This window comes from Oncorhynchus mykiss, chromosome 5, assembly GCF_057628025.1.
Source record: "Oncorhynchus mykiss isolate SJ-2025 chromosome 5, ASM5762802v1, whole genome shotgun sequence".
NCBI lineage: Eukaryota > Metazoa > Chordata > Actinopteri > Salmoniformes > Salmonidae > Oncorhynchus > Oncorhynchus mykiss.
The window spans coordinates 48,159,369-48,182,896 of NC_143026.1; the positions used below are offsets into that span (position 1 = coordinate 48,159,369).

Genomic DNA, 23,528 nt, shown 5'->3' on the forward strand with positions numbered 1-23,528 from the left:
ACTGGCATATCGGCGGCTGACTGGTTGAGTAACCTCTTCTGCGAGGAAGTCCTTCATAAGAATTAGTGACACGTCCAATAAATACATTGCCATCCAGACAGACTTACAGGAACCTCTGACTGGATGTAATACAGCCACCTTCTGCTGGGATTTTGTAGAGAAATGGTGGCGATACAGCACAACACACACACTCCTACTCTAGCCATTATCTGGCAGCATCCCCACTCACACCTGTTTGTGTTTGGTTACGCAGACCCTCTAGCTGAGGTGTTTCAGGCGGCATATCTGTGTTGTTACTACTACGAGAATTAAGTATTTGTTCTGGGGCACGATTGGCTCAAACATGAACGGCTTCAGTAGGTTTATTGGTTCCCTAACTAACATCATTTAATTCTCTGTAATAAACTAATTCTCAGACTTGGAGCTACTTGGTAAATTCAGCCTCCACTGACCGCTACGTACAGAATGCTCTTTTCACACTTTCATGCTGACCTGAACCGTAATGTGTTGGCTCAGATATGTTATTTTAATTTTGTCTATGGTGGATGCGTAACCAGGCCAGCTCGGCTAAGTAGTGTAAAAATTGTTTACCATAATTTTTGTAACACAGTAGCTCTAAAACAGTGTCTAACACACTCCCTCTCAAATACAAATCGCTCTAACTCTTACGCTTCCTTACATCTCTACTGTGTCTCTGGCTGTGACAGTGTCCATTACAGCCTCTATGACTCAGTGGGGGATTCCTCTTATCGCCCCTTTCCTGTGCCATGTATCTGCAGAGATCAGGCAGGCAGCAGGCAGCAGGAGGAATATAGAGTGATTCCTGTGAATTTCCTTCCCAAACATACAACATTAGCAGCAGCACCAGGCAACAACAACACACCAGAGCAGCAGATTTAATTATACTGTATTTAGGGAATCTGTCTTCCTTTGATATATCCTTCTAGGATATTCTCTGGTAGCCTAATGTAGGAATACTTACTGGGAATATTTTTTTTTAAGATTTATTTCTCAAGAAATGTAGAGGGAAATGTAGTGCATTACGTCTTGGTTTAAAACATCTTCCTCTTAAATGATTTTACATTTGTGGGACTAAACTATTTGTATTATTTAAAATGTTTATTTTTTATTCCAAATATTTTAAAAATGTATTTTTTTGCAAAGAGAAGTATTTTTTATATATAATTTTTTCTTCTTCATTTTTTGGTATTTCTGTCCCTAATTTTTTTCAATCATTGGCATGTAATACCATTGACATGACCACCAGACTACCCTCCACACCTACCGAAGAACACCACATCCTCTTCAGCACAAAACCTCAATGTGGTGAACAAACAAGCAATTACTCAAACTACAAAAGCACATAATATAAAAAATTATAATACAAAAATAATAATATTATATATAATATAATTATAATATTATATATAATATAACTGTCGATCAGGAGCACATTTCCTTTGTCTATGAAATCAGTATGAAATCTATGAAATTTTACTTATCAGTAAAATCTTGTGACCTCCCAGTTTCTTTTGAAATGAATCCTTCTAGTGTATAAAAGTGTTTGACAGTTATTTTGAAGTTTAAAAAAGGAAAGCTTTCCCCAGCAGAATTAAGAGATGGTATATCATGTTGCTTCTATCCATTAAGTCACCCAATATAACTGTTGGTGGCGATATAACAAAATTGTTTAGAACAGGGAGTAACCACTGTTTTACTTTTACCCAAAAGTTAGCAATTATGGGCCTCCCGAGTGGCACAGCGGTCTTAGGCACTGCATCGCAGTGTTGTGGTGTCACTACAGCCTGGAGTTTGATCCGGACGTGACCGGGAGACCCATAGGGGGGCGCACGATTGGCCCAGTGTCGTCCGGGATTAGGGGAGGGTTTGGCCGGGGTTTGGCTTAGCGCGCTCTAGCGTCTCCTTGTGGCGGGCCGGGGACCTGCAAGCTGACCTCAATCGTCAGTTGAACAGTGTTTCCTCTGACACATTGGTGCAGCTGGCTTCCAGGTTAAGCGAGCGGGTGTTAAGGAGCAGCGCAGCTTGGCGGGTCATGTTTTGGAGGACGCATGGCTCGATTGTAAAAGGATCGCAATTGGATATCACAAAATTGGGAAGAAAAAGGGGGTAAAATTACAAACAAAACAAATGTTAATGTAAAAAAAAAGGAATAAAGTTATGGGGCAATACCAGATTTGTATCAAATCCTCCACACCACTAAAATGGCACAAATGGGATTCTTTGATGCATCATCATCTTGTTAGTAGCCAGATATTTTTACAATATCTTCAACTGAAGATGGAGTGTAATGTTGTTTTATAATAAAACCAAAAACCTGTTGTTTTCAAGGGATGGGAGTATCAAACAGCTCTTCCTAGAAAGAGTGGAATTTGTGTGTCAAGGCAACCAAAATGAAAATGGTATGGCTTCATTGATTTTAACTATAGTTTCCCATCTGTGAGATTTAATATGAGGTCTACAAACAAACAGTTTCTCTTTTCTTTCCCTTAACTTTTTCCCCCATTCTGTTGAAATTGCTGCCAGTAACTGATTGTTATTATAATTTGTACATACACTCAGTTGACAGTTTATTAGGTAAACCACCCCGTTCACAGTTAATGTTCGATTGAATGTTAAAATGGGCAAAACGAGTGACCTAAGCGACTGAGCGTGGTATGATCGTCAGTGCCAGGCACGCCGGATCCAAAATCTCAGAAACTTCCTCCTGGCCTTTTCACACACAACAGCAAATAGGGTTTACAGAGGATGGTGCGACAAACAAAATGGTGAGCAAACACATCTTGATGTGGATGGTGGGCAAGACGGATGGTGGGCAAAAACATCTTGTTGGTTAGAGAGGTCGAAGGAGAATGGCAAGAATCGTACAAGCTAACAAGCGGGTCACATACAGACAAATAACAGCGCAGTACAACAGTGGTGTGTAGAACTGCATCGCGGAATGCAAAACTCGTCGATCTACTCCTAGAATTTAAAAACAAGAAGAAGCGGCTCCAGTGGGCATGCGATCACCAACACTGGACAATTGAGGAGTGGAAAAACATTGCCTGGTCTGAGTCCCATTTCCTGTGGCATCATGCTGATGACAGTGTCGGGATTTGGCATAAACAGCATGAGTCCATGGACCCAACCTGCCTGGTGTCAACGGTATAGACTGGTGGCGGTGGTTTAGGGACTGTTTGTCTGGAACACGTTAGGTCCCTTGATACCAAGTGAGCAACAATTGAATGCCACAGTGTATTTGAACATTGTTGCTGATCAAAACATTGTTGCTGACCATAGAGCATCGAAATGGGCTGTTTTCAGCATGAATGTACCGTGGTCCAATCTGCAACAACTGCATGATGTAATTGCGTCAACATGAACCAACATTCCTGTGGAACGTTTTCGACGCACTGTAGAATCCATGCCTCAAATAACTCAGGCTGTTCTGGGGGGTACGACCCGGTACCAGATGGTTGTACCTAATAAACTGCCTATTCCTATACATTGTGCACAGTGCTTGATATTAAAATTACCCTTACTGTCAATGATATCATTTTTAAATCAAATAAAATGTTCCATCATCTGCATATAAGGACATTTTGGTTTCAAGCACAATAAAGTGAGTGGTCTCCAGTTTTTGAGGTGTACATGGCTTTTATATTGACCATTTGCCTCCTGCTACAATAGTAATGTAATCATCCCACCTCTTTGGGTGGTTGATAGTTACCCGTTGAAATGAAAAATGTAAGCAGGCGAGAAAAGTTAATTTAATTTCTGTAAAAAAATAATTTTAAAATTTTAAAAATCAATTGGTATAACATCAAAAGCAGGAGATTTGCCTGAATTCATCTAACCAATTTAAGTGAAGCTATATTACTTAAATTAGGCTGGCACCTCGCGAGCCACATTGCCTCAAACTACACAACCTCCACACACATTCTCTAAGGGTTGTAAGCATAGAATGAGAAATACCAGAATTATTAGGCTATAGAATACTTTATTGTCTCACTTACCTTTGAGTTTGTTGTGCTCTGAGTCTGCAGGGAAGAGGCAGTCGGGGAAGAGCTTGGGAAAGGTGAGGCCTGCGTATTTGGGTCTGTTCTCTACATAGTTACGGACAGTGGGCTGCAGCTTCTTCATAAACTCTGGTGAGGGTGTGCCCAGCTGCTCAATCACTTTATTCCATTGGTCGATATCTGATAGGGGGTGGGGTTAAGAAAAACACACAACAAACCTGGACAGGACAGCACTCTGGCTGTCTCAAATAAAAAACATATAGGCTTTAATATATAGCACTAACCAATTGAAGGGGACAATTGCATAGGCCTACAATAGTCCTACAAGCAGATGCGTAAGAGCCACATTGGGACATACCACTAAATGGAGGGACATGAGCAAAGTGTAACAGTAACAGACAACTTTTCTATAATCTGCCATTTCTTAAACAAGTTCTCTCTTCCATATTTAATTAGTTCAATCATAGTAAACAAACAGATTTCTTCCTATTCTGACAGTCCAACAGATGTTGATCAACATTGTGCAGTTGCGGTATGGACTGTGAGTGGGTTCACAAACGAACAAGTCCTTGTAAATCCTATGAATCACTGCAAAAAGGTGTCAACTTGTAGGGAGGGATTTCCAATGGAATGGAGTTTGCCAATTGTGCAATATGTGTTGTGTATGGTCCCTGACAAATAAACAAATTAAATAGATAATAAAATATTTACATTGTCGACAATAACACTAGTATAGTACCTCAGTATAATATCTATACTGACGCAAAACTCTCCAGATGTACGTGTCAGAACAATGTATAGAGAGTCCTGTCTGAATGTACTATTGGTCAGAGACTTCACCCCCCTCTCCTCATCTCATCTGCAATGGTAATTCCACTGCTTTAGTCTGCTATAAGAAAGACCCTATTAATACTAAAGCTTTTGTTATTACGTTATAGCCCTCCCCATTTCCCATAGCCTTAAAGGGGTTCCAAATGGCAGCCTATTCCCTATATAGTGCACTACTTTTGACCAGGGCCCCTATATATGTAAGGACACACGCTGGAGACGAGAAGCAGGTACAGAGAATGAACATTTAATGGAAAACGGACTTCAAACAAAACAAGAACAGTGTCTGGACAGGGTGAACAAAATAACATTACGACAATAATGCTGACACAGAGAACAAAACTGAGGAACAGACAGATATAGAGGGAGCAATCAACAACGTGAATGAGTCCAGGTGAGTCCAATGAGCACAGATGCGCTTACTGATGGTGAAAGGTGTGCGTAATGGAGGGCAGCCTGGTGAGGGGAAGTGTGAGCAGGTGTGACACCCACCTGGGCGAGCCTGACGGGCCAGCTGAGGCATGGGCGCTGGACAAGCCGGCTGAGGCGTAGAAGCCTGAAAAGCTGGCTGAGGCATGACGTGGGATGGGAGCCTGCCGAGCCAACCGAGGAAAGGAAACCTCTCGAGCCAGCTAAGGTGTGGAAGCCTGACGAGCCAGCTGAGGCACCCCCGGTTCCATCAGCGGCAGCACCCAGACCCGGCATCACCACCAAAAACAAAAAACAATGCTTTGCATCAAATAGTGGTGTCAGCATTCTATAAGGACAGACGCTGGAGACAAAGAAGCAGGTACAGGGAGTGAACATTTAATAGAAAATGGACATCAAACATTACAAGAACAGAGTCTGGACGGGGGGGAACAAAATCGACATTACGACAATAACGCTGACACGTGGAACAAAACTGAGGAACAGACATGTATAGAGGGGTCAATCAACAACGTGAAGGAGTCCAGGTGAGTCCAATGAGCGCAGATGTGCCTAATGCACAATGAGCGCAGATGTGCCTTCCCCTCGGGCAGCCTAGTGCCCGAGGGGAAGCGGGAGCAGGCGTGAGAATATAGGGAATCGGGTGCCATTCGGGACATCGTCACAGTGCTAGTGAGCGGAGCCAACACTTCACTGGTGGGAATGATTTCCTCTTTGGTTTCCTAGCCCTTTAAATTATTTAAACTGTTTCCTAATGCTGGGTTAAATACGTTGTAAGCACATTTGTGTTTAATGTGGGTTTTAAAACTAGCAGATAGCAGATTGAAACAGCTCCTAGTTCTCTCTCTAATTTATAACCATTGCTTTATGAATATGCAGATTATTGTACTGGTACTGTACAAAGTTCCAAATGCCAATTGGTGTGATTTGCTGTTTTTAATGATGTTTTTATTGGGAGAGCTCGATTTCCATGTAATTTATTACAAATGGCAAATCAACTTGAAACTTTATTTGAATTATCAGCACTATTTTGGGATAGGAATAGAGGGGGAACGGATGGTGTGTGTGTTTGTGTGTGAGGGTGGCCAGGCTGAGGGGGTCTATGTCATTTTTCTCTCCATCTCCCACAGGTGGGTGCCAGTTCAAAGAGAGTGCCAGCAAGCCAGGATAAACAGAAACACATGACCGTATCCTGCTGGAACGCCGCTTTCATTTCCTCTTTGTCTACATCATACTTTGGCAATCACATCTACACAATGCAGGAAAAGGAGTCCAATCTACACAATGCAGTGAGAGGAGCCTTGGCTTTCATTCCTTAAAATGATTCTACATGGATGTTAAGCTGTCTAATTTGATTTAAAAAATTGTTCCATAAAAGTTCCATATAGATAAATATGTTAATTTGTGTTGAATTAAAAATAAAGTATTGTTTTTTATACATATGAGTATCCCTCATCATGAATTTAGGCTATTTTCTAAATGTTCAGATTTTATGATGGTGTTCAAACTGCTCATCTCGATGACAGACCTGATATATTGTAAAGGCTAGAAGAAGGCCAGAAGTATGTACGTGTAGCCAATGTGAAATCACTAGCTAGTTAGCTGTGGTAAACTAGGAGCACAGCCAATGTGTCGATGTATTGATACGAGTTACAGTCTACAGATAGAGGCAAGGATACCTCTCAAAATGTTCTATATAGAACTGCTTTAAGGGCCATGTATGACGCTAGCCATTTAACCCTATACAGTATTTGGTTCTTCTAGCAGTGTACAGTATAGTGTTGATGACAGTACCAGAAGGAGACAAGGATACGGTCGGTGCCTGGGAACAGCACTGTTCCTCTTATCACCTCTCCAAAGATGCAGCCCACAGACCACATGTCCACTGCAGCCAGACACAGTCCCATACCAGTCACCCAGCATACATGCAGGTACATACATGACACATCGTCACACAAACTCCATCAACCACACACTGCGCGCAGACATGCAAAAATTCCACGTCATTGTGAGTCCTGTCTGTCATGTAATTGCAAACATGTTATGTTTTGTTTACCACAACAATGGCTGTTAAGACACTGCTGTCTTTGTCAGTTATTATCTAGCGGTGGTCACCAACCGGTCGATCGCGAGACATTCCTAGTCGAGTCATTCCTAGTCCTAGTCGAGACATTCCTAGTCGATCACCAAATGATACATTTTTTTATTTATTCGTGTTTTGCACTGTTGGCGGTAGATGTTCCTGATTCAGAAGCGTTGCGAACTGGGTAGGCGAGGTGTTCACATTTGGGACCATTTCATTTGTCTTAAAAGACCAACTCTGGCTACCTGGTGATAGCCAGAGCAATATTTCTGTTAGCTTTATAGTATGGCTTTGCCTAAGATTGGTGTTAGTAAAGTTGCCCAGTAGACAGACCTCCAGGTCTAAAGGGAATGCAAACCCATGAATTGAGGATATGGTATTGCATACCCCCTGCCAGAAACCGTGTAGTTTTGAACACTGCCAAGTGGAATGGAGGAATGTTCCTTCATCTGAGCCACATCTAAAACATAGGGAGGAGATATCTGGGTTGAACTTGTGCAGTCTAGATGGGGTGATATAGAGCTGATGGAGGAAATTAAACTGGATCAGTCTGTATCTGGAGTTCAATGTGGATGTAACACCATCCCTGCATAGGTCACTCCATAGTCCCTCATCAAGATTAATACCCAGATCTTTTTCCCATCTAAGTTGGGGTTTATCTAGCTCAGGCAGTCTTAGTCCTGACATAAGAGCATCATATACACAGGAAATTGTCTTGAACATTGGTTCGTCTGCGTGGCAGAGTTGTTCAATAGGTGACATCTTAGGTAGGTTCCATTGCCCCTTGAGAGTCACCCTAATAAAGTTTCGTAGTTGTAGGTAGCTCAAGAAGTCCCTGTTAGGCAAGTGGTATTTCTGTTTCAGCTGATCAAAAGACATAAGAACTCCCTCCTCGTAACAATGTTCCAGAAGAGTAATCCCCCTTATCAGACCATTGTCTAAAGTTACTATTCTGGAAAAACATAGGAATCAATCTATTGTTCCATAAAGGGGTTTTAGGGGAAAGAAATCCCCCTCGTCCGAACAGCTCATGCAGTTTGCACCATGCCAGGACAGAATGTATGATTAAAGGGTTGTCTGTGATGGTTTTTATTTAATTTCTGTCCCATTTGTTAAACAATTCTGCCCCAGTGTCATCAATTACCTCAAGCTTTTCAATGCTCAACCATGAGGGAGAGGGACCATTGTCAAAACTCTGAGCCAGAAACCTAGACTGTGCAGCCCAGTAGTACATTCTAAAATTGGGGAGGTTTAAAACCTCTTAAAGCTAGGGGGCAGATTTTTCACATTTGGATAAATAGCGTGCCCAATTTCAACTTCCTGCTAATCATGCCAAGAATATAAGATATGCATATTATTCATAGATTTGGATAGAAAACACTCTGAAGTTTCTAAAACTGTTTGAATCATGTCTGTGAGTATAACATAACTTATGTAGCAGGCAAAAACCCGAGGGCTAACTGTTCAGAATTATTTTATTTTTTTTCCCCCATCTCTCTTCCCTAAATTGTCTTTGCCATTGGAAATTTAATAGGAACATACTTTCAGTTCCTACCGCTTCCACACGATGTCGCCAGTGTTTGAAATATGGCTGAGGTTATTTCTTTGTCTTAACAGGAAGTAGGCCAACTCGGAACAGGGGATACATTTGTGAGTTGCACAAGACGTGCGTTTTTCTAAGCTGTTTTTTTATGGCTCAAACTCGCTTTATAAAATTTACATTTTCGATATATATGGACGGAATTAATCGTACAAAAGGACCAATTGTGATGTTTATGGGACATATTGGAGTGCCAACAAAAGAAGCTTGTCAAAGGTAATGCATATTTTATATTTTATTTCAGCGTTTTGTGTAGCGCCTGCTACGCTAGCCCCTTTGTTTACTGCTGGTGAGGATGGCTGCAGGCTATCAGATAATAGCGTCATATGCTTTCGCCGAAAGGCATTTTTAAAATCTGACATGTTGGCTGGATTCACAACGAGTGTAGCTTTAATTGAGTATCTTACATGTCTGATTTAATGAAAGTTTGAATTTTATAGCATTTTATTTGAATCTGGCGCTCTGCATTTCGCCTGGAAATTGGCCAGTTGAGACGCTAGCGTCTCCCCTATGACTGTAATCAAGGGTCAGTTTATCCAGGCCAACCCTAGGAGTTTTGCCGTGCCAGATAAACCATCTGGTCAGCTTGTCGAGAGAGGGAAAAATGCTGCGGGAACAGGGATAGGGAGAGATTGAAACAGATATAGAAATCTGGGCAGGACATTCATTTTAATTACATTGATTCTACCCAGTAGAGTGAGAGGTAGGTCCATCCATTTACAAAGGTCACCCTCCACCTTTTGCAACAAACTGGCCAGATTGAGTTTATAGAGGTTGTTCAGATTACCATCCACCATAATGCCCAAATATGTGAAGCCCATAGGCGACCATCTAAAAGGAAACTTGTGCTTGATGGTATGATGGTCAAAGACAGACAACGGTAAGATTTCACTTTTATCAAAATTGACCTTATATCCAGAGAAAGAACTATAACACTGCAAGTGAGAGAGGGAGTGTTCTGGGTTTGTTATAAATAAGATAAGGTCGTCCGCAAAGAGTGATACTTTATAGGTATGGGGGCCCACCTCAAAGCCATGTATGTCAGGGCACGTTCTAATAGCCTCAGCCAACGGCGAGGGCAAAGAGGTGGGGGCTAATTGGGCAACCTTGTCTGTTCCCCCTATAAAGAGGGAAAGAGGAGGAAGTAATCCCATTGGTAGCAATCCTAGCTTTAGGAGATTTGTAGAGTGATTTTATCAAATTTACAAACACGGTACCTAAACCAAACTTTTCCAAGACGCGAAAGAGGTATGGCCATTCAACCCTATCAAAGGCCTTTTCAGCGTCGAGGGAGACTGCGACACTAGGTATTTTGTTTTTGTTAGCAAAGTGAATTATATCAAAGAACCTTCTGAGATTATTGGAGGACAATCTATTAATTATGAAGCCAGTCTGATCTGGGTTGACCAACAGGGAAAGACATGACTCCAGTCTCTTAGATAGCATCTGGTGACCAGTTTACAATCTGTGTTAAGGAGAGAGATTGGTCTATAGGAGGCGCACTCTAGCGGGTTTTTCTCTTTCTTGTGGATTACAGTAATCACTGCTTGAGAGAAAGACTCTGGAAAGCAGTTGTCTTCCCTGGCTTTTTTAAGTACCTCCATAAGGTAGGGGACCAACAGCTCCCTAAATTCTTTATAGAACTCTGGAGGGAAGCCATCCTCCCCAGAAGATTTATTAGAAGGTAAGGATTTAATGGCCTCCAACAATTCAGGAACTGAGAAGTGTTCACTCAGGCGCTCGCTGTCTTCCCCTGACAGGCATGGGAGGTTGAGAGAGGAGAGAAAGGAGTCGATCTCTGATAGATCATCGCTTGATTGGGAAGTGTAGAGGTCTTCATAGTATTTCTTAAAAGTATTATTAATTTCAGTAGGGTCAAAAGATATCTCATTAGTAAGAGTTTCTATAGCATTAATTGTCGTCTTACTTTCCTCTTCTTTCAGTTGCCATGCCAATACTTTGATCTGCTCTTTGATGAATGCACAAAATTCAGGTTGCTTTAGGAGTGTAGAATTTAGTCTCCATCTATATGCTCCATTTACCTTGGTAGGAATGAAGATTGATAATACCAGAGGAGAATGGTCACTAAGCAATCTGGGGAGATACTCAACATCTAACACTCTATGAAACAGTTGTGTCGAAAGTAAAAAGTTATCCATGCGTGTGTGTGTCTTGTGTGGGTGTGAATAAAAAGAGTAGTCCCTATCCTGTGTGTGCAACTGTCTACAGATCTCTAGTAAATTGAGATCTTTCATGAATGACATGGTGAGCTTGCCGGCTTTGGTAATAAGTGAGGGTTTATCAGAGGACCTATCAAGAACTGTATCTAAACAAAAATAAAATCTCCTCCAACTAGTAGCTATCCTGGTGATGCTTGAGTGACCTGAATGAAGACATTCTGAATAAACATATGGTCATCGAAGTTAGGAGCATAAATATTCAATAGGGTCCAAGACACTGAAAACATATGCCCCTGCACCAAAACAAACCTGCCAGAGGGATGTTGACGCAGAAGGGGATGTGTCTACTTATCAAAATCGCAGTTCCTCTTGCTTTGGAGTTAAAAGAGGATGCAAAAACTTGTCCTACCCATTCCCTCTTCAATTGCCTGTGTTCACTGGCTGTAAGATGTGTTTCTTGTAAAAATACAATGTCAGCCTTTAATTTCTTAAGGTATGTATAGATTATTTTCCTTTTAATCGGGCTGTTAAGACCTTTTACGTTGAATGTGACATATTTTAGTGGATTAAGCATAAATTGGGTTTCAAATATCTAACTGAATGGAAATCTATCATATGTAGATAATTAGGAAATGCTTTGTTTAAACTTTGGTTTGAACACAGAAGTGACCTATGTGTCTCTTTAGGAAGGAAACAATAAACATAGAAAAAAGGAAGAAAAAACAATAAAAATCCCACCCACCCCGATTGTCAGATTAAAACAACAATCCCAACAATCAAACATGAATACACTTGTAGAGATACGTTGCTGCTTGCTTTCCATCTTGCTCTTACTAGCTAAACCTTGGCGTAAACTAAAACCTGCGAGCTCTCTAAGTTGAAAACAAACGTTGTGAATAGATATTTATGGCTGATTATTTACTGCCCACGGAAAGGGCCGCTTGAGTCTCTTTTCGAAAGATTAACATAAATGAGGGGGAAAGCAGTGGGCCTAAGCCCACTTATTTGCTTCGCCCAGTGGATATGGACTAAACCAAAATATACTCTCCTGTAAATGTAATAGAACTCACCCCGGAAAGATACGGTTAGTTGAAAATGCCGTTAAGAGAAAACAAACAAACTGCATTTTATCCCCCAGAGAGACCGTCCTGGCTCAGACGTCGTTCAGTTCTTTGAAAAAAGTGTGCACTTCTCCCGGTGTGTTGAAGAGATGGCTTAGGCTTTTATACTGAGATACTGAGAACTGTGATGTTCTTCTCCTTCAGTGCTGGCGGCAGGTCTGAACTGCTTGTGACGTCTGGCGAGATCCGCGCTCATATCTGGGAAAAGGCTGACCCTCTTTCCATCGATGGTGATGTCCCCTTTGGCTCTTGCGAGTTGCAGTATCTTCTCTCTGTCTTGGAAACGGAAGAACCTGATCAGGACGGCCCGTGGGGGCTCATCTGGCCGGGGTTTCGGCACTGATGTTCTGTGGGCGCATTCAATTTCCAGCGGCTTGGTGAAGTTGATTATGCCTAGGACCTCCGGGATCCATTGAGAGAAGAAACGGACCGGGTCACGGCCCTCGCTGTCCTCTTTCAATCCCACCACACGGATATTACTACGTCTACTCTGGTTCTCCATCTGATCTACCTCGTTTTTGAGGTAGGCATTGTCCTTTTGCAGTTGTATCAAGACTTGGTCATGTCGGTATCTTCAACTGTGCTAATGCGCAACTCTGCCTCAGTCGTTCTCAAAAGGAGATCATTCGTGGAGGATTTCAGGTCGTCAATGGAAGAATGGAGTTCAGCCGATTTCTTATCAATTTTCATAGAAAGACCTTTGTTACCATCCTGAATTTCCCGGAGGAGAGTAGCCAGCATGTCGGCAGGCTCGCAAGAGGCTGTTGGGAGCAAGAGTCTGGAACTGTTGTCTGAGTTATGAGGGCTAATGCTAATCTTGCTAGCTGCCTCTCGGTCGGAGGTCCATGGCTCTTTGGGAAGGTAAGTACTTGACAATTTATCAGCCGATGTTAGAATATTGTTTCAACGTTGTTATTTAGGTAAAAATAGAATAACTTTTAAGAGCTCGGTTTGTCAACGTCTGCTCAGCTCCGCCGCATCATGTGCTCTCGTGAACACTGTTTTTATTCATCATTATTACAAACATAAAACACGCTTCTCCCTACTTCCGCTCGCGCTGCAATGAATGAGTAGCCAAGTGTATCGATAGCCGTGCATTTTTATTATTAGCAGCTCGTCTTGTCTATTTTAATATCGATTAATATTTTACTTTCTCTGGTCATAGGAACAACATTAATTTTTGCATGAGGCAGATGCGGATGCGCTGCAACTCGATTTTCTCCAGGTGGAAGACGGTGTCCCCTCTGTCTGGTCAGTCTCACCAGAGGAAAGGAAGGAGAGAGCAGGGACCATTAGAGGTGGACACTCTGCTGCTCTCTCTCTCCCTTTTCTGAGACTAATGCCGTGTTCAAAACAACTGGGAACTGGGAAATCTCCGACATCGGCCTTCAGAGCGTTTAAGACAACTGGGAACTGGGAATTATGTTTTCGAACGATCATCCAACTCGGAATTCAAAGTCAGAAATTCATCTTTCTGAAGCGCAGACTTTCTTGACCTGAAGACCACTGACGTCATGATTTGAGCTTGTTTTTTACATTTTTAGTTCCAGTTTATGCTCAGCTGTGCCTCGCAATTGCTACACCAACTGATCTATTTTGTTATCAAAGCTTTAGTTTTGAAATATATTATTGTCGGGGGAAACAATATTGGCAGGCCAGGCATATAACCAATATGCTATGATAATATATTCGGCCTATTGCACAAACCTCATTCCTAAAGAGCTGTTTTTATTAGGTTAATGTTAAAAAATGTAATCATGTAAAAAATAGTCTGAGCAATAGATCTTGCTTTTTGACTGTGAAAGTGATCTTGACTCAGAAGAGGTTGGTGACCACTGATCTAGCAAGAGTATGTGAGTAACGCCACACTGTCCTTGCAGGGATTTTCTTAAAGCACAAATCATGCAGAAGAGGACTGTAGGTTCTTGTAACTTCCAGATTTCACTCTGCTGGCGTCTTGATTGGCATTGACTATCATGTTAGGATGATGACATATTGGCCCTTATAGTGCATTCTGGATTTCAGCATGAATACAGGTTTCTGAAGGGGCTCAACTCAATTAACTGTTGGTGAATAAATTAATACTTATGATTGATTATTACTTATGACTGATTGTCTAAGAGCCACCAAATATCCTTGTTTTGTCCTGATAGATGCACGCACGCACATACACACACACACACGCACACACCATCAAAGCTAGAATGCTAATTATTGCTAATTATCGGCATGCATGTTGCTCTCCCATTAGCTCCAGGGGGCCATCCCTGCCATGCTGGGATATGTAACCTGGGGGGCATGGTGTACGGTGTCTGACCCCACAACACACTCCAGGCAGACGCACACGGCGCCAGAAATATTCCAATAAATATTCAGAGTGAGGGATGTCTCATTCTGCCAAAGGGGTGCCGAAATAAAAGAGGTTAAATACAGGATGGATTCCCATAGAAATATAATTAGTCATTCCATGATGGATCCATGGCTTTGTCATCACATACTTCAAGTAAATCATTTATATAAACAGGACTTGGAGAAAAAAAATATGTATTTTTTTTAGGGGTTACTGAATTTATGGTGAATTATGGTAATGGTGATATATTATTATTAAATATATTATTTGAGCTATTAGAGGTGTTATGAAGCCAGCCAGTACAGTAGCAAGATTGGTTAGAGACAATAGAGCTAGGTGGAAACCATTGTACCTAACAGAGGAGTACAGGCCACGTATTGATTCGATTCACCTTCAGAGAGTCTGAGAGTCATAGGGCTCTATTTTCGGCTGCCATTAACGCACGCTCTTTGGCAATTTTGACTTGTCAAAGCCAGGCGCCAGGGTTGGTAATTTACTTGTCTTATATCAGCTTACTTGTGCTGAGGAGGGAGGGGTGGAAATCATTTAGTTGTGTCCTTAAAAACGTGCACCAATGTGCAAATTTCAAGCAGCGCTACTGGTGATATACCAAAACCTGTTCTTAGCTGTAACTCAATTGGTTATGGCATCGATTTTGCCAGCAGAGTAGCGTGATCAATGATTATATGCTAATGTTTTATTAAAATATCACCAGCAGCAAAACAGTCAACAGACATTACATTTTTTTCTTTATATTGGACATTATATTTTTCCATGCAGCTTCTGTGAAAAGTTTGGACTCTTTATGCCCATTGAATGAAAGTTGTCAGTGACTGTAGGGAATCTGTTTAGGCACATTAAGTTATTATTGTTTTTCCTTTGCAATTTATTGTTTTTTTTTAATTGTTTTTCCATTCCTTTGTAATTTATTGTTTTTCCTTTGTAATTTTGTTAACAAAATGGATCTTCCACTTTCATCTGTTGGACATAACTGTCAAATCGCGGGAATAGTGGAGCAGGTTGAGAGTTTCAAGTTCCTTGGTGTCCACATCACCAACAAACTAACATGGTCCAAGCACATCAAGACAGTCGTGAAGGGGGCACGACAAAACCTATTCAGGAGACTGAAAATATTTAGCATGGGTCCTAAGATCTTAAAAAGGTTCTCCAGCTGCACCATCGAGAGCATGGTTGCATCATTCCCTGGTATGTCAACTGCTCGGCCTCTGACCGCAAGGCACTAAAAGGGTAGTGCGTACGGCCCAGTACATAACTGGGGCCAAGTTTCCTGCCATCCAGGATCTCTATACCAGGCGGTGTCAGAAGAAGGCCCTAAAAATTGTCAGACTCCAAGCCACCCTAGTCATAAGACTGTTCTGCGCTAGGATGTACCATTGCATTATGTTTGTTAAAATAGAGCTCATAGTAATAATCTAAAAATAAATAGATTTGTCTGTATTTATTTTTCTAAATGTTGTATCAGTAGAAAGAGTGCACAGCATGCATTGAATATGTATTTTTTGTGATACAAATAACTTCCGTAATCTAACTGTTCATACCCTATATATACAAACGTATGTGGACACACCTTCAAATGAGTGGATTTGGCTATTTCAGCCACACCCGTTGCTGACAGGTGTATAAAATCGAGCACACCGCCATGCAATCTCCATAGACAAACATTGGCAGTAGAATGGCCTTACTGAAGAGCTCAGTGACTTTCAACGTGGCGCCGTCATAGGATGCCACCTTTCCAACAAGTCAGTTTGTCCAAAAAGTTCCTTTCTGCCCTGATAGAGCTGCCCCGGTCAACTGTAAGTGCTGTTATTGTGAATTGAAAACATCAAGGAGCAACAACAGCTCAGCCGCGAAGTGGTAGGCCACACAAGCTCACAGAATGGTACCACCAAGTGATGTAGCACATAGCACGTAAAAATCTGTCCTCGGTTGCATCACTCACTACTGGGTTCCAAAGCATGCCGCCATTGAACTACAGAGCAGTGGAAACGCGTTCTCTGGAGTGATGAATCACGCTTCATCTGGCAGTCTGACGGACAAATATGATTTTGTCGGATGCCAGGAGAACGCTACCTGCCCCAATGCCTAGTGCCAACTGTACATTTTGGTGGAGGAGGAATAATGGTCTAGGGCTGTTTTTCATGGTTCAGGCTAGGCCCCTTAGTTCCAGTGTTGGGAAATCTTAGCACTACAGCATACAATTACAATCTAGACGATTCTGTGCTTCCAACTTTGTGGCAACAGTTTAGGGAAGGCCCTTTCCTGTTTCAGCATGACAAATCAAATCAAATTAATTTATATAGTCCTTTCGTACATCAGCTGATATCTCAAAGTGCTGTACAGAAACCCAGCCTAAAACCCCAAACAGCAAGCAATGCAGGTGTAGAAGCACGACAATGCCTCTGTGCACAAAGCGAGGTCCATACAGAAACGGTTTGTCGAGATCGGTGTGGAAGAACTTGACTGGCCTGCACAGAGCCCTAACCTCAATCCCATTGAACACCTTTGGGATGAATTGGAACACCGACTGCGAGCCAGGCCTAATGACCCAACATCAGTGCCCGGCCTCACTAATGCATTTGTGGCTGAATGGAAGCAAGTCCCTGCAGCAATGTTACAACATTTAGTGGAGCCTTCCCAAAAGAATGGTGGCTTTTATAGCAGCAAAGAGGGGACCAACTCCATATTAATGGAGATGTTCGACGAGCAGGTGTCCACATACTTTTGGTCATGCAGTGTAAAATCCAAACATGATTGCAAACACGGCATGCACAACTCTTGTTGAAACAAGACGTCATGTTATTGTATATAAACTGTTGCTCGTGGTAACGTGGCAGCGCACTCCGAGAACAACAAAGACACCTTCCCTGTAAGCTAACACAATGTAAATATACGGAACGAGTGAAATTATAATATGCAGTGCGATTTCTGTAACTTTTTTTGAACAACTTCTGTGAGGTCGTACTTTATCGGAGCTCCCGTTTATTAAAAAGGATACGGAGTGTTCACAGCTGTCTTTGCGAGGGGGAAAATGGCACCCTTATTCTTTGAACTAGCTCAACGGCCATTATTTACATTATCTGAATAAGGATACAGTCACGGCCAGGGAACAGGATTTTGTGACGCACCATTTCTCCCATAATGCACCCCACCGACCATATATCCACTGCAGGTACAGAGAGAGAGTGAGAGATAAGTCAGAGGTTAGCATTAGAAAAGAAAACGTAGGCTCTTTCTCAGTTCCTTTATCCTCGATCCCTTGTATCCTTTCTCCTCTCTTCTTTCTCAAAACTAATTAGAGGTGAAGATTCAAGGTCCCTGTTAGGAATATTATGAATAAATGACTAAACAATATTCTCATTTTAAATAGAACTGCAACTAAGTAAACTTATACTCTGTTTTATTATATCTGTTTAACAATATGAGTTCATAAGAAGGGATTATGTGACACGGACAAGGAGTAATTAAAGTTAATGAACACCATTTCAACTAGGCAGGGGAGGAATGGGTTGTGGATAAAGTAAGCAGATAGGGTTGTTAACCTATGGTTGAACTGACAAGACTTAGCTCTGGGGTGTTTTAGATAAGGCAGTGAGTGCATTCCTAGGATTTCTGTTAATTAGAGCTGTCAGCTAAGTGGTGATCGATAATGGTGAGGGTTCAAGAGTTAATTCAGTTATGTTGTGTGACCTGTGAGTGTGTTAGTGAGTTGGAATTAACTTTTAAACTCACTTAATTCTAGGTCGGGAGGAGGGGATTCATTCTAGAAGCAATGAAATGAGGTCATGTTATTGTATATAAACTGTTGCTCGTGGTAACGTGGCAGCGCGCTCCGAGAATAAATTCTGTTACCTATTATTGATAAGACTGGTCTCCGTCTATTTTATGCAAACAATCCTACAAATTCTCATAAAATAGATTAAGGGAATTTAATTAATGAAAACATATTGGAATAATTAAATTACAGTAACAGTCCCTCCCCTTGGACCTTCAAGTTCTCTTCCGATGTGTTTTGAGAATGAGGTGAGTATATGATAGAGGGTGCAAGGAATCGAGGAATGAGGAATTAAGAAAGAACCCTTGTCGGTAGAGAGCTATCGGAAACAAAGTAATTTGAATGTGGCGGTTGATTATTCAGACTGAGAAATAATTAGTGTGAGAGAAGAGAGGTAGCATGCAGACAAATTACTATTCCACTAATAAAGAGAAGCAGTTAGAGTCTCCAGGGGCTTTGCTGGTGGCAGGAAATCCATGGTCTGCTCTCTCTGCCTACGTCTAGTCTAGTTTTTTTTAAACAGAGGAAAGAGTTCCTTCTACTGGCCCTCCAACACCCCTTCCAGCAGAATCTGATCTCCCATCCAGGGATCGACCAGTACCAACCCTGTTTAGCTTCAGAGGCAAGCCAGCAATGGGATGCAGGGTGGTATGCTGTGAACCATACAGCTATTCGGTAATCACCAAGGTCACCAGATAAATACAGAGCTATAAAGGGTTATTAACACGTTCATTTACTCAATCCATTCAATGGAGGCTAGAGTTAGCTACCGGAAGTAACTGTATCTAATTTCCAAAAGGGTACTTGGATTCGAAACACAGTGCATAAAATTAGGTGTTCAAGGCACACACTTCAGTAATAGATAAGGTGACAAAGAAGAAGATATGCTTATGTTCTGTGTCACCAGAGGTGTCAGTGAGTTATGGGTGTTAATTGACCCCAACCCTGGCTGTTAGTGCAAGTGCATGTTACAATGTAGAGGTGTGTTACAGCAGAGGTGTGTTAAAGTATTAGAACACACTTAACCAGTAGCATGTTACAGTGTTAGAACACCAGAACACATTTTCAAACCTGTCTTACCATTATCTTTGTACCCCATGCCCAGGATGACCTCTGGAGCTCTGTAGTACCGTGTCACCACGTACGGGGTCATCATGAAGCTGGTGCCTGCAGTCCTTGCCAAGCCAAAGTCCAGGATCTTCAGCGTACAATCAGACTTCACCACTATATTGCTAGGTTTCAGGTCCTTCAGACGGAAAGCAACATCAAAGAGATTATTTTTTTTTTTTTTTTTTTTTTACCTTTATTTAACCAGGCAAGTCAGTTAAGAACAAATTCTTATTTTCAATGACGGCCTGGGAACAGTGGGTTAACTGCCTGTTCAGGTGCAGAACGACAGATTTGTACCTTGTCAGCTCGGGGGTTTGAACTCGCAACCTTCCGGTTACTAGTCCAACGCTCTAACCACTAGGCTACCCTAGATTATTGAGGTAAAAGTTTAACGGGTGATGCTAGCTACTACAGTATTTTTATTTTAAATGTCGACAGATGGCGTTTCACAGCAGACAAAACCGGTTGCAATGACGTAACTTCCACCAGCGCTGCTCACTGGGTTATGAGCAGTGCAAGGTTGAGCATGAGTAATGTTTACTATATCCAGAACATCCTAGTACATAATATCAATGACAAGGGTTACTGCTGGAGACCTGACGGAAAATTTGATTAATTATATTTCTAGGTTGGAGGACTTCTCACCATGTGTATGATGCCAGCGGAGTGCAAGTGTTTGATGCCACACACACATGCGTACAGTACACGTAAAGGCACACGCACTCACACACACAGGCCTTCTCACCCTGTGTATAATTCCAGCTGAGTGCAGGTGTTTGATGCCACACAGCATCTGGTAGAGCAGGTAGGACATTCTCTCATGGTCTAGCTCCATCTGAATCACCTGGCATAGGTTGGCATCCATCAGCTCCATCACCAGGTACCTGGGATGGTGATACATACAGTTATAATATGTTTTCATAACTGGTAATGCACTGAGGCTGAGACTGGCTTTCTGGACACAGATTAAGACTAAAAAGCATGTTCAATGGAGAATATGGCTGTAGTAAAATAATCTCCAGAATGTCACTGTCATCTTTGCTTCAGAAAACCCTCAACACCAGAGAGAGACAGGGTAACACAAGGAGAGGTTCTAATAGCCTACACTTCGGCATAACTGTTATAATAACGTTCACTGGAACAGAGGTCTAATAAAAGAGATGAGATGCTTCAACCCAAGAGGCCCTACTCTAATGTGGGCTCCCGAGTGGCGCAGTGGTCTAAGGCACTGCATCTCAGTGCTAGAGGTGTCACTACAGACCCTGTTTTGATTCCAGGCTGTATCACAACCGGCAGTAATTGGGAGTCCCATAGGGCGGCGCCAAATTAGCCCAGCGTCGTCCAGGATAGGGTTCGGCCGGGGTAGGCCGTCATTGTAAATAAAAATGTGTTCTTAAATGACTTGCCTAGTTAAATAAAGGTTAAATAAAAATACTTATGATTCCCACTCTCCTCCCTACCACATCTCTTCTCTCCTTCCTCCTTTTATTCCTCCTTTACATCTATTCTCAACACAATGGACACCACACTGCAGAACATCAATGGGAATCTACATACTCTTTCTCAAAAATGTACATACTTAAAACCTCTCTTGGTAGGGGGCAATATTTTCACCTCCGGATGAAAAGTGTGCCCAAAGTACACTGCCTGTTTCTCAGGCCCAGAAGCTAGGACAAGCATATAATTGGTAGATTTGGATAGAAAACAATAGACAATCCAAACAATAAATTTGTTTGGATAGAAAACAAATTTCTTTCCAATTAATTTCTATGGGATACCCTTATTATTAGGAACCTGGTTGCAGTTCCTATGGCTTCCACTAGATGTCCACAGAACAATTTCTAAAGACTATGTTTTTTTGAGAAATTAAGAAGTAGTCCTATTCATTGTAAGTGTCACTCCAGGTGGACTCTACTGTTTTGGTGCGCGTGAACTGGACATAAAGAAGGACATTATCGAACAAAAGGACCATTTGTGATGTTTCTGGGACATTTTGGAGTGGCAACAGAAGAAGATCTTCAACGATAAGGCATTAATTAAGTCGCTATTTCTGACTTTAGTGGAGCACCTGCCTGGTTGAAATATGATTTTCATGTCTTTGTATGCGGGGCGCTGTGCTCAGATAATCGCATGGTTTGCTTTCACCATAAAGCCTTTTTGAAATCTGACACAGCGGCTGGATTAACAAGACGTTAAGCTTTATTTTGATGTATAACACATGTATTTTCAAGAATGTTAAATATTTTAAATTGGTATTTTTGAATTTCGCGCTATGCAATTTCACCCTGATGTTGGCCAGGTGGGACGGTGCCCATAAGAAGTTTTTGTTTTTCTTTTTTACTGTACATAGAAAAGCCCATACTTATTTAAATTGCTGTAATCCATTTTTAATTTCAAGCACATACTTTGTTTAATTTTGTGCTGTTTTGGATTGAAAACAAACTCCATTCCTCAGAGACACACCATTCCTTGCACTACCATGCACTGACAAGCATGCTTCCTTCCATTCACTGTAGTATCAGAAACATTCATGAATCATCCAGTACAAAAAGACAGAGCCTGAGGCTTCAAATTATACTACACTAATATCACTTTAACTGACATCACTCTTAGTGGTTATTTTCTCAGACTGAGAAGAATTTAACAAGAGTCTTGAACGTACATAATATAATTTAGCTCATCTGAAATCAGACTTAAGTCTGATGAAACTAGAAATGTAATTGGCCTACATAAAGTAAATATAATCTCACGATTATTCCTTTTTCCTCTGAATATTGTTTACTGTACTTACACATCCTGAAAGTCTTCTAGTGATTTCTGTGGTGTGAAAACATTTAATAAACTGATGATCTGAAAAAGAAAGACAACAGAGAAAAAAACTGGGTCAACATTCAGTATCAGGTTAACCAAGTCCATCTACAGTAACAACAATAACAGCACATTGCTGATTTCTTTTGCCATATTGAAAACTGGATATAGGGACAGAGAGAGAGAGAGACAGACAGACAGACAGACATCTGCTCTGTGAGGATTATATCCATGGAAAAACAAAAAAATCTGTCTGTCTGTATCAATTCCCATCATACACATTGCCCCAGGCAGGCAAGAAATGTATTCTGGTCACAGACTCACTTTACGGGGAGGGGACTCACTCTATCAGCACCACAGAATGGGCCAATAAAAGACCACAAAACACCAGCTAGAGTATTATCTTGTTATTTGTTTAACCATAGAGACATCTCACATTTTTGTGATTGACACATTTCATGAGCACCAGTTCCCTGTATGCCCTCTTGGCATGGGTCTGGTTCTGAAAGGGTCTGCTGAGCTTCTTGATGGCCACGTTTCTGTCGAGGACTGCATCGTACCCGGCACTGCAGAAAACACAGGACAAAAACATTGAATTAGAACCACAGGAATGTACCAGTCAACTTACTGTCGTGTGGGGGGCTTTGTCCATTCTAGTCATTATGTTTCTATATGACAAAACAGGAAGTGAGTCAGAGACAGCACATGGCAGACAAATGAGAATGATAAGTCCTGTGAAAGATTGAAGGGTTTGCTATTGATCAAGATCGATGGTCCTGGGCTCTTCCAGGGCCTTTCTGTCTGTTCTGACCATGATTGTAAACTAGCCTGGTCCCTGATCTGGTTCTGCTGTATAGCCAACTTCTATGGTAGTTGTCATGCCAAACAGCACAAACAGATGTGGGACCAGGCTAGGGTGTAACCATCTAAAGCCATTTGTGCTGATATTAGAATTACACAGGGAATACCTGTAGATTGACTTTAATGCAGACTTCTGATGCCAGAGAAAATCCACCAGAACCACCAGTGTAGACATATCCTTTGGGGCCCTGGTCAAAAGTAGTGCACTATATACAGTGCCTTCGGAAAGTATTCAGACCCCTTGACTTTTCCCACATTTAGTTATGTTACAGCCCTACTCTACAATGGATTAAACAAAAATCCTCAGCAATCTAGACACAATAATGACAAATAATGACAAAGCGAA

At 41.6% G+C, this 23,528-nt stretch overlaps 1 protein-coding gene across 21 annotated transcripts in view; it reads right to left on the bottom strand.

Annotated features, from left to right (window-relative positions):
* Window positions 1–23,528, bottom strand: part of LOC110523975 (mitogen-activated protein kinase 10) — an 89,463-nt gene that overhangs the window by 25,114 nt on the left and 40,821 nt on the right. For 19 of the 21 annotated variants that reach the window (XM_021603180.3, XM_090235057.1, XM_090235065.1 and 16 more), the window contains 6 exons: window positions 22,758–22,887; window positions 22,305–22,363; window positions 20,259–20,397; window positions 19,484–19,649; window positions 17,723–17,794; window positions 4,017–4,199 (listed from right to left, as the gene is read on the bottom strand). In XM_021603180.3, coding sequence (XP_021458855.2) covers window positions 4,017–4,199; window positions 17,723–17,794; window positions 19,484–19,649; window positions 20,259–20,397; window positions 22,305–22,363; window positions 22,758–22,887 — 749 coding nt within the window. Of the gene's footprint in view, window positions 1–4,016; window positions 4,200–5,448; window positions 5,620–7,089; window positions 7,332–17,722; window positions 17,795–19,483; window positions 19,650–20,258; window positions 20,398–22,304; window positions 22,364–22,757; window positions 22,888–23,528 lie in introns of those variants that run through there. The other 2 variants (XM_036977722.2, XM_090235069.1) reach the window with 2 other exon arrangements.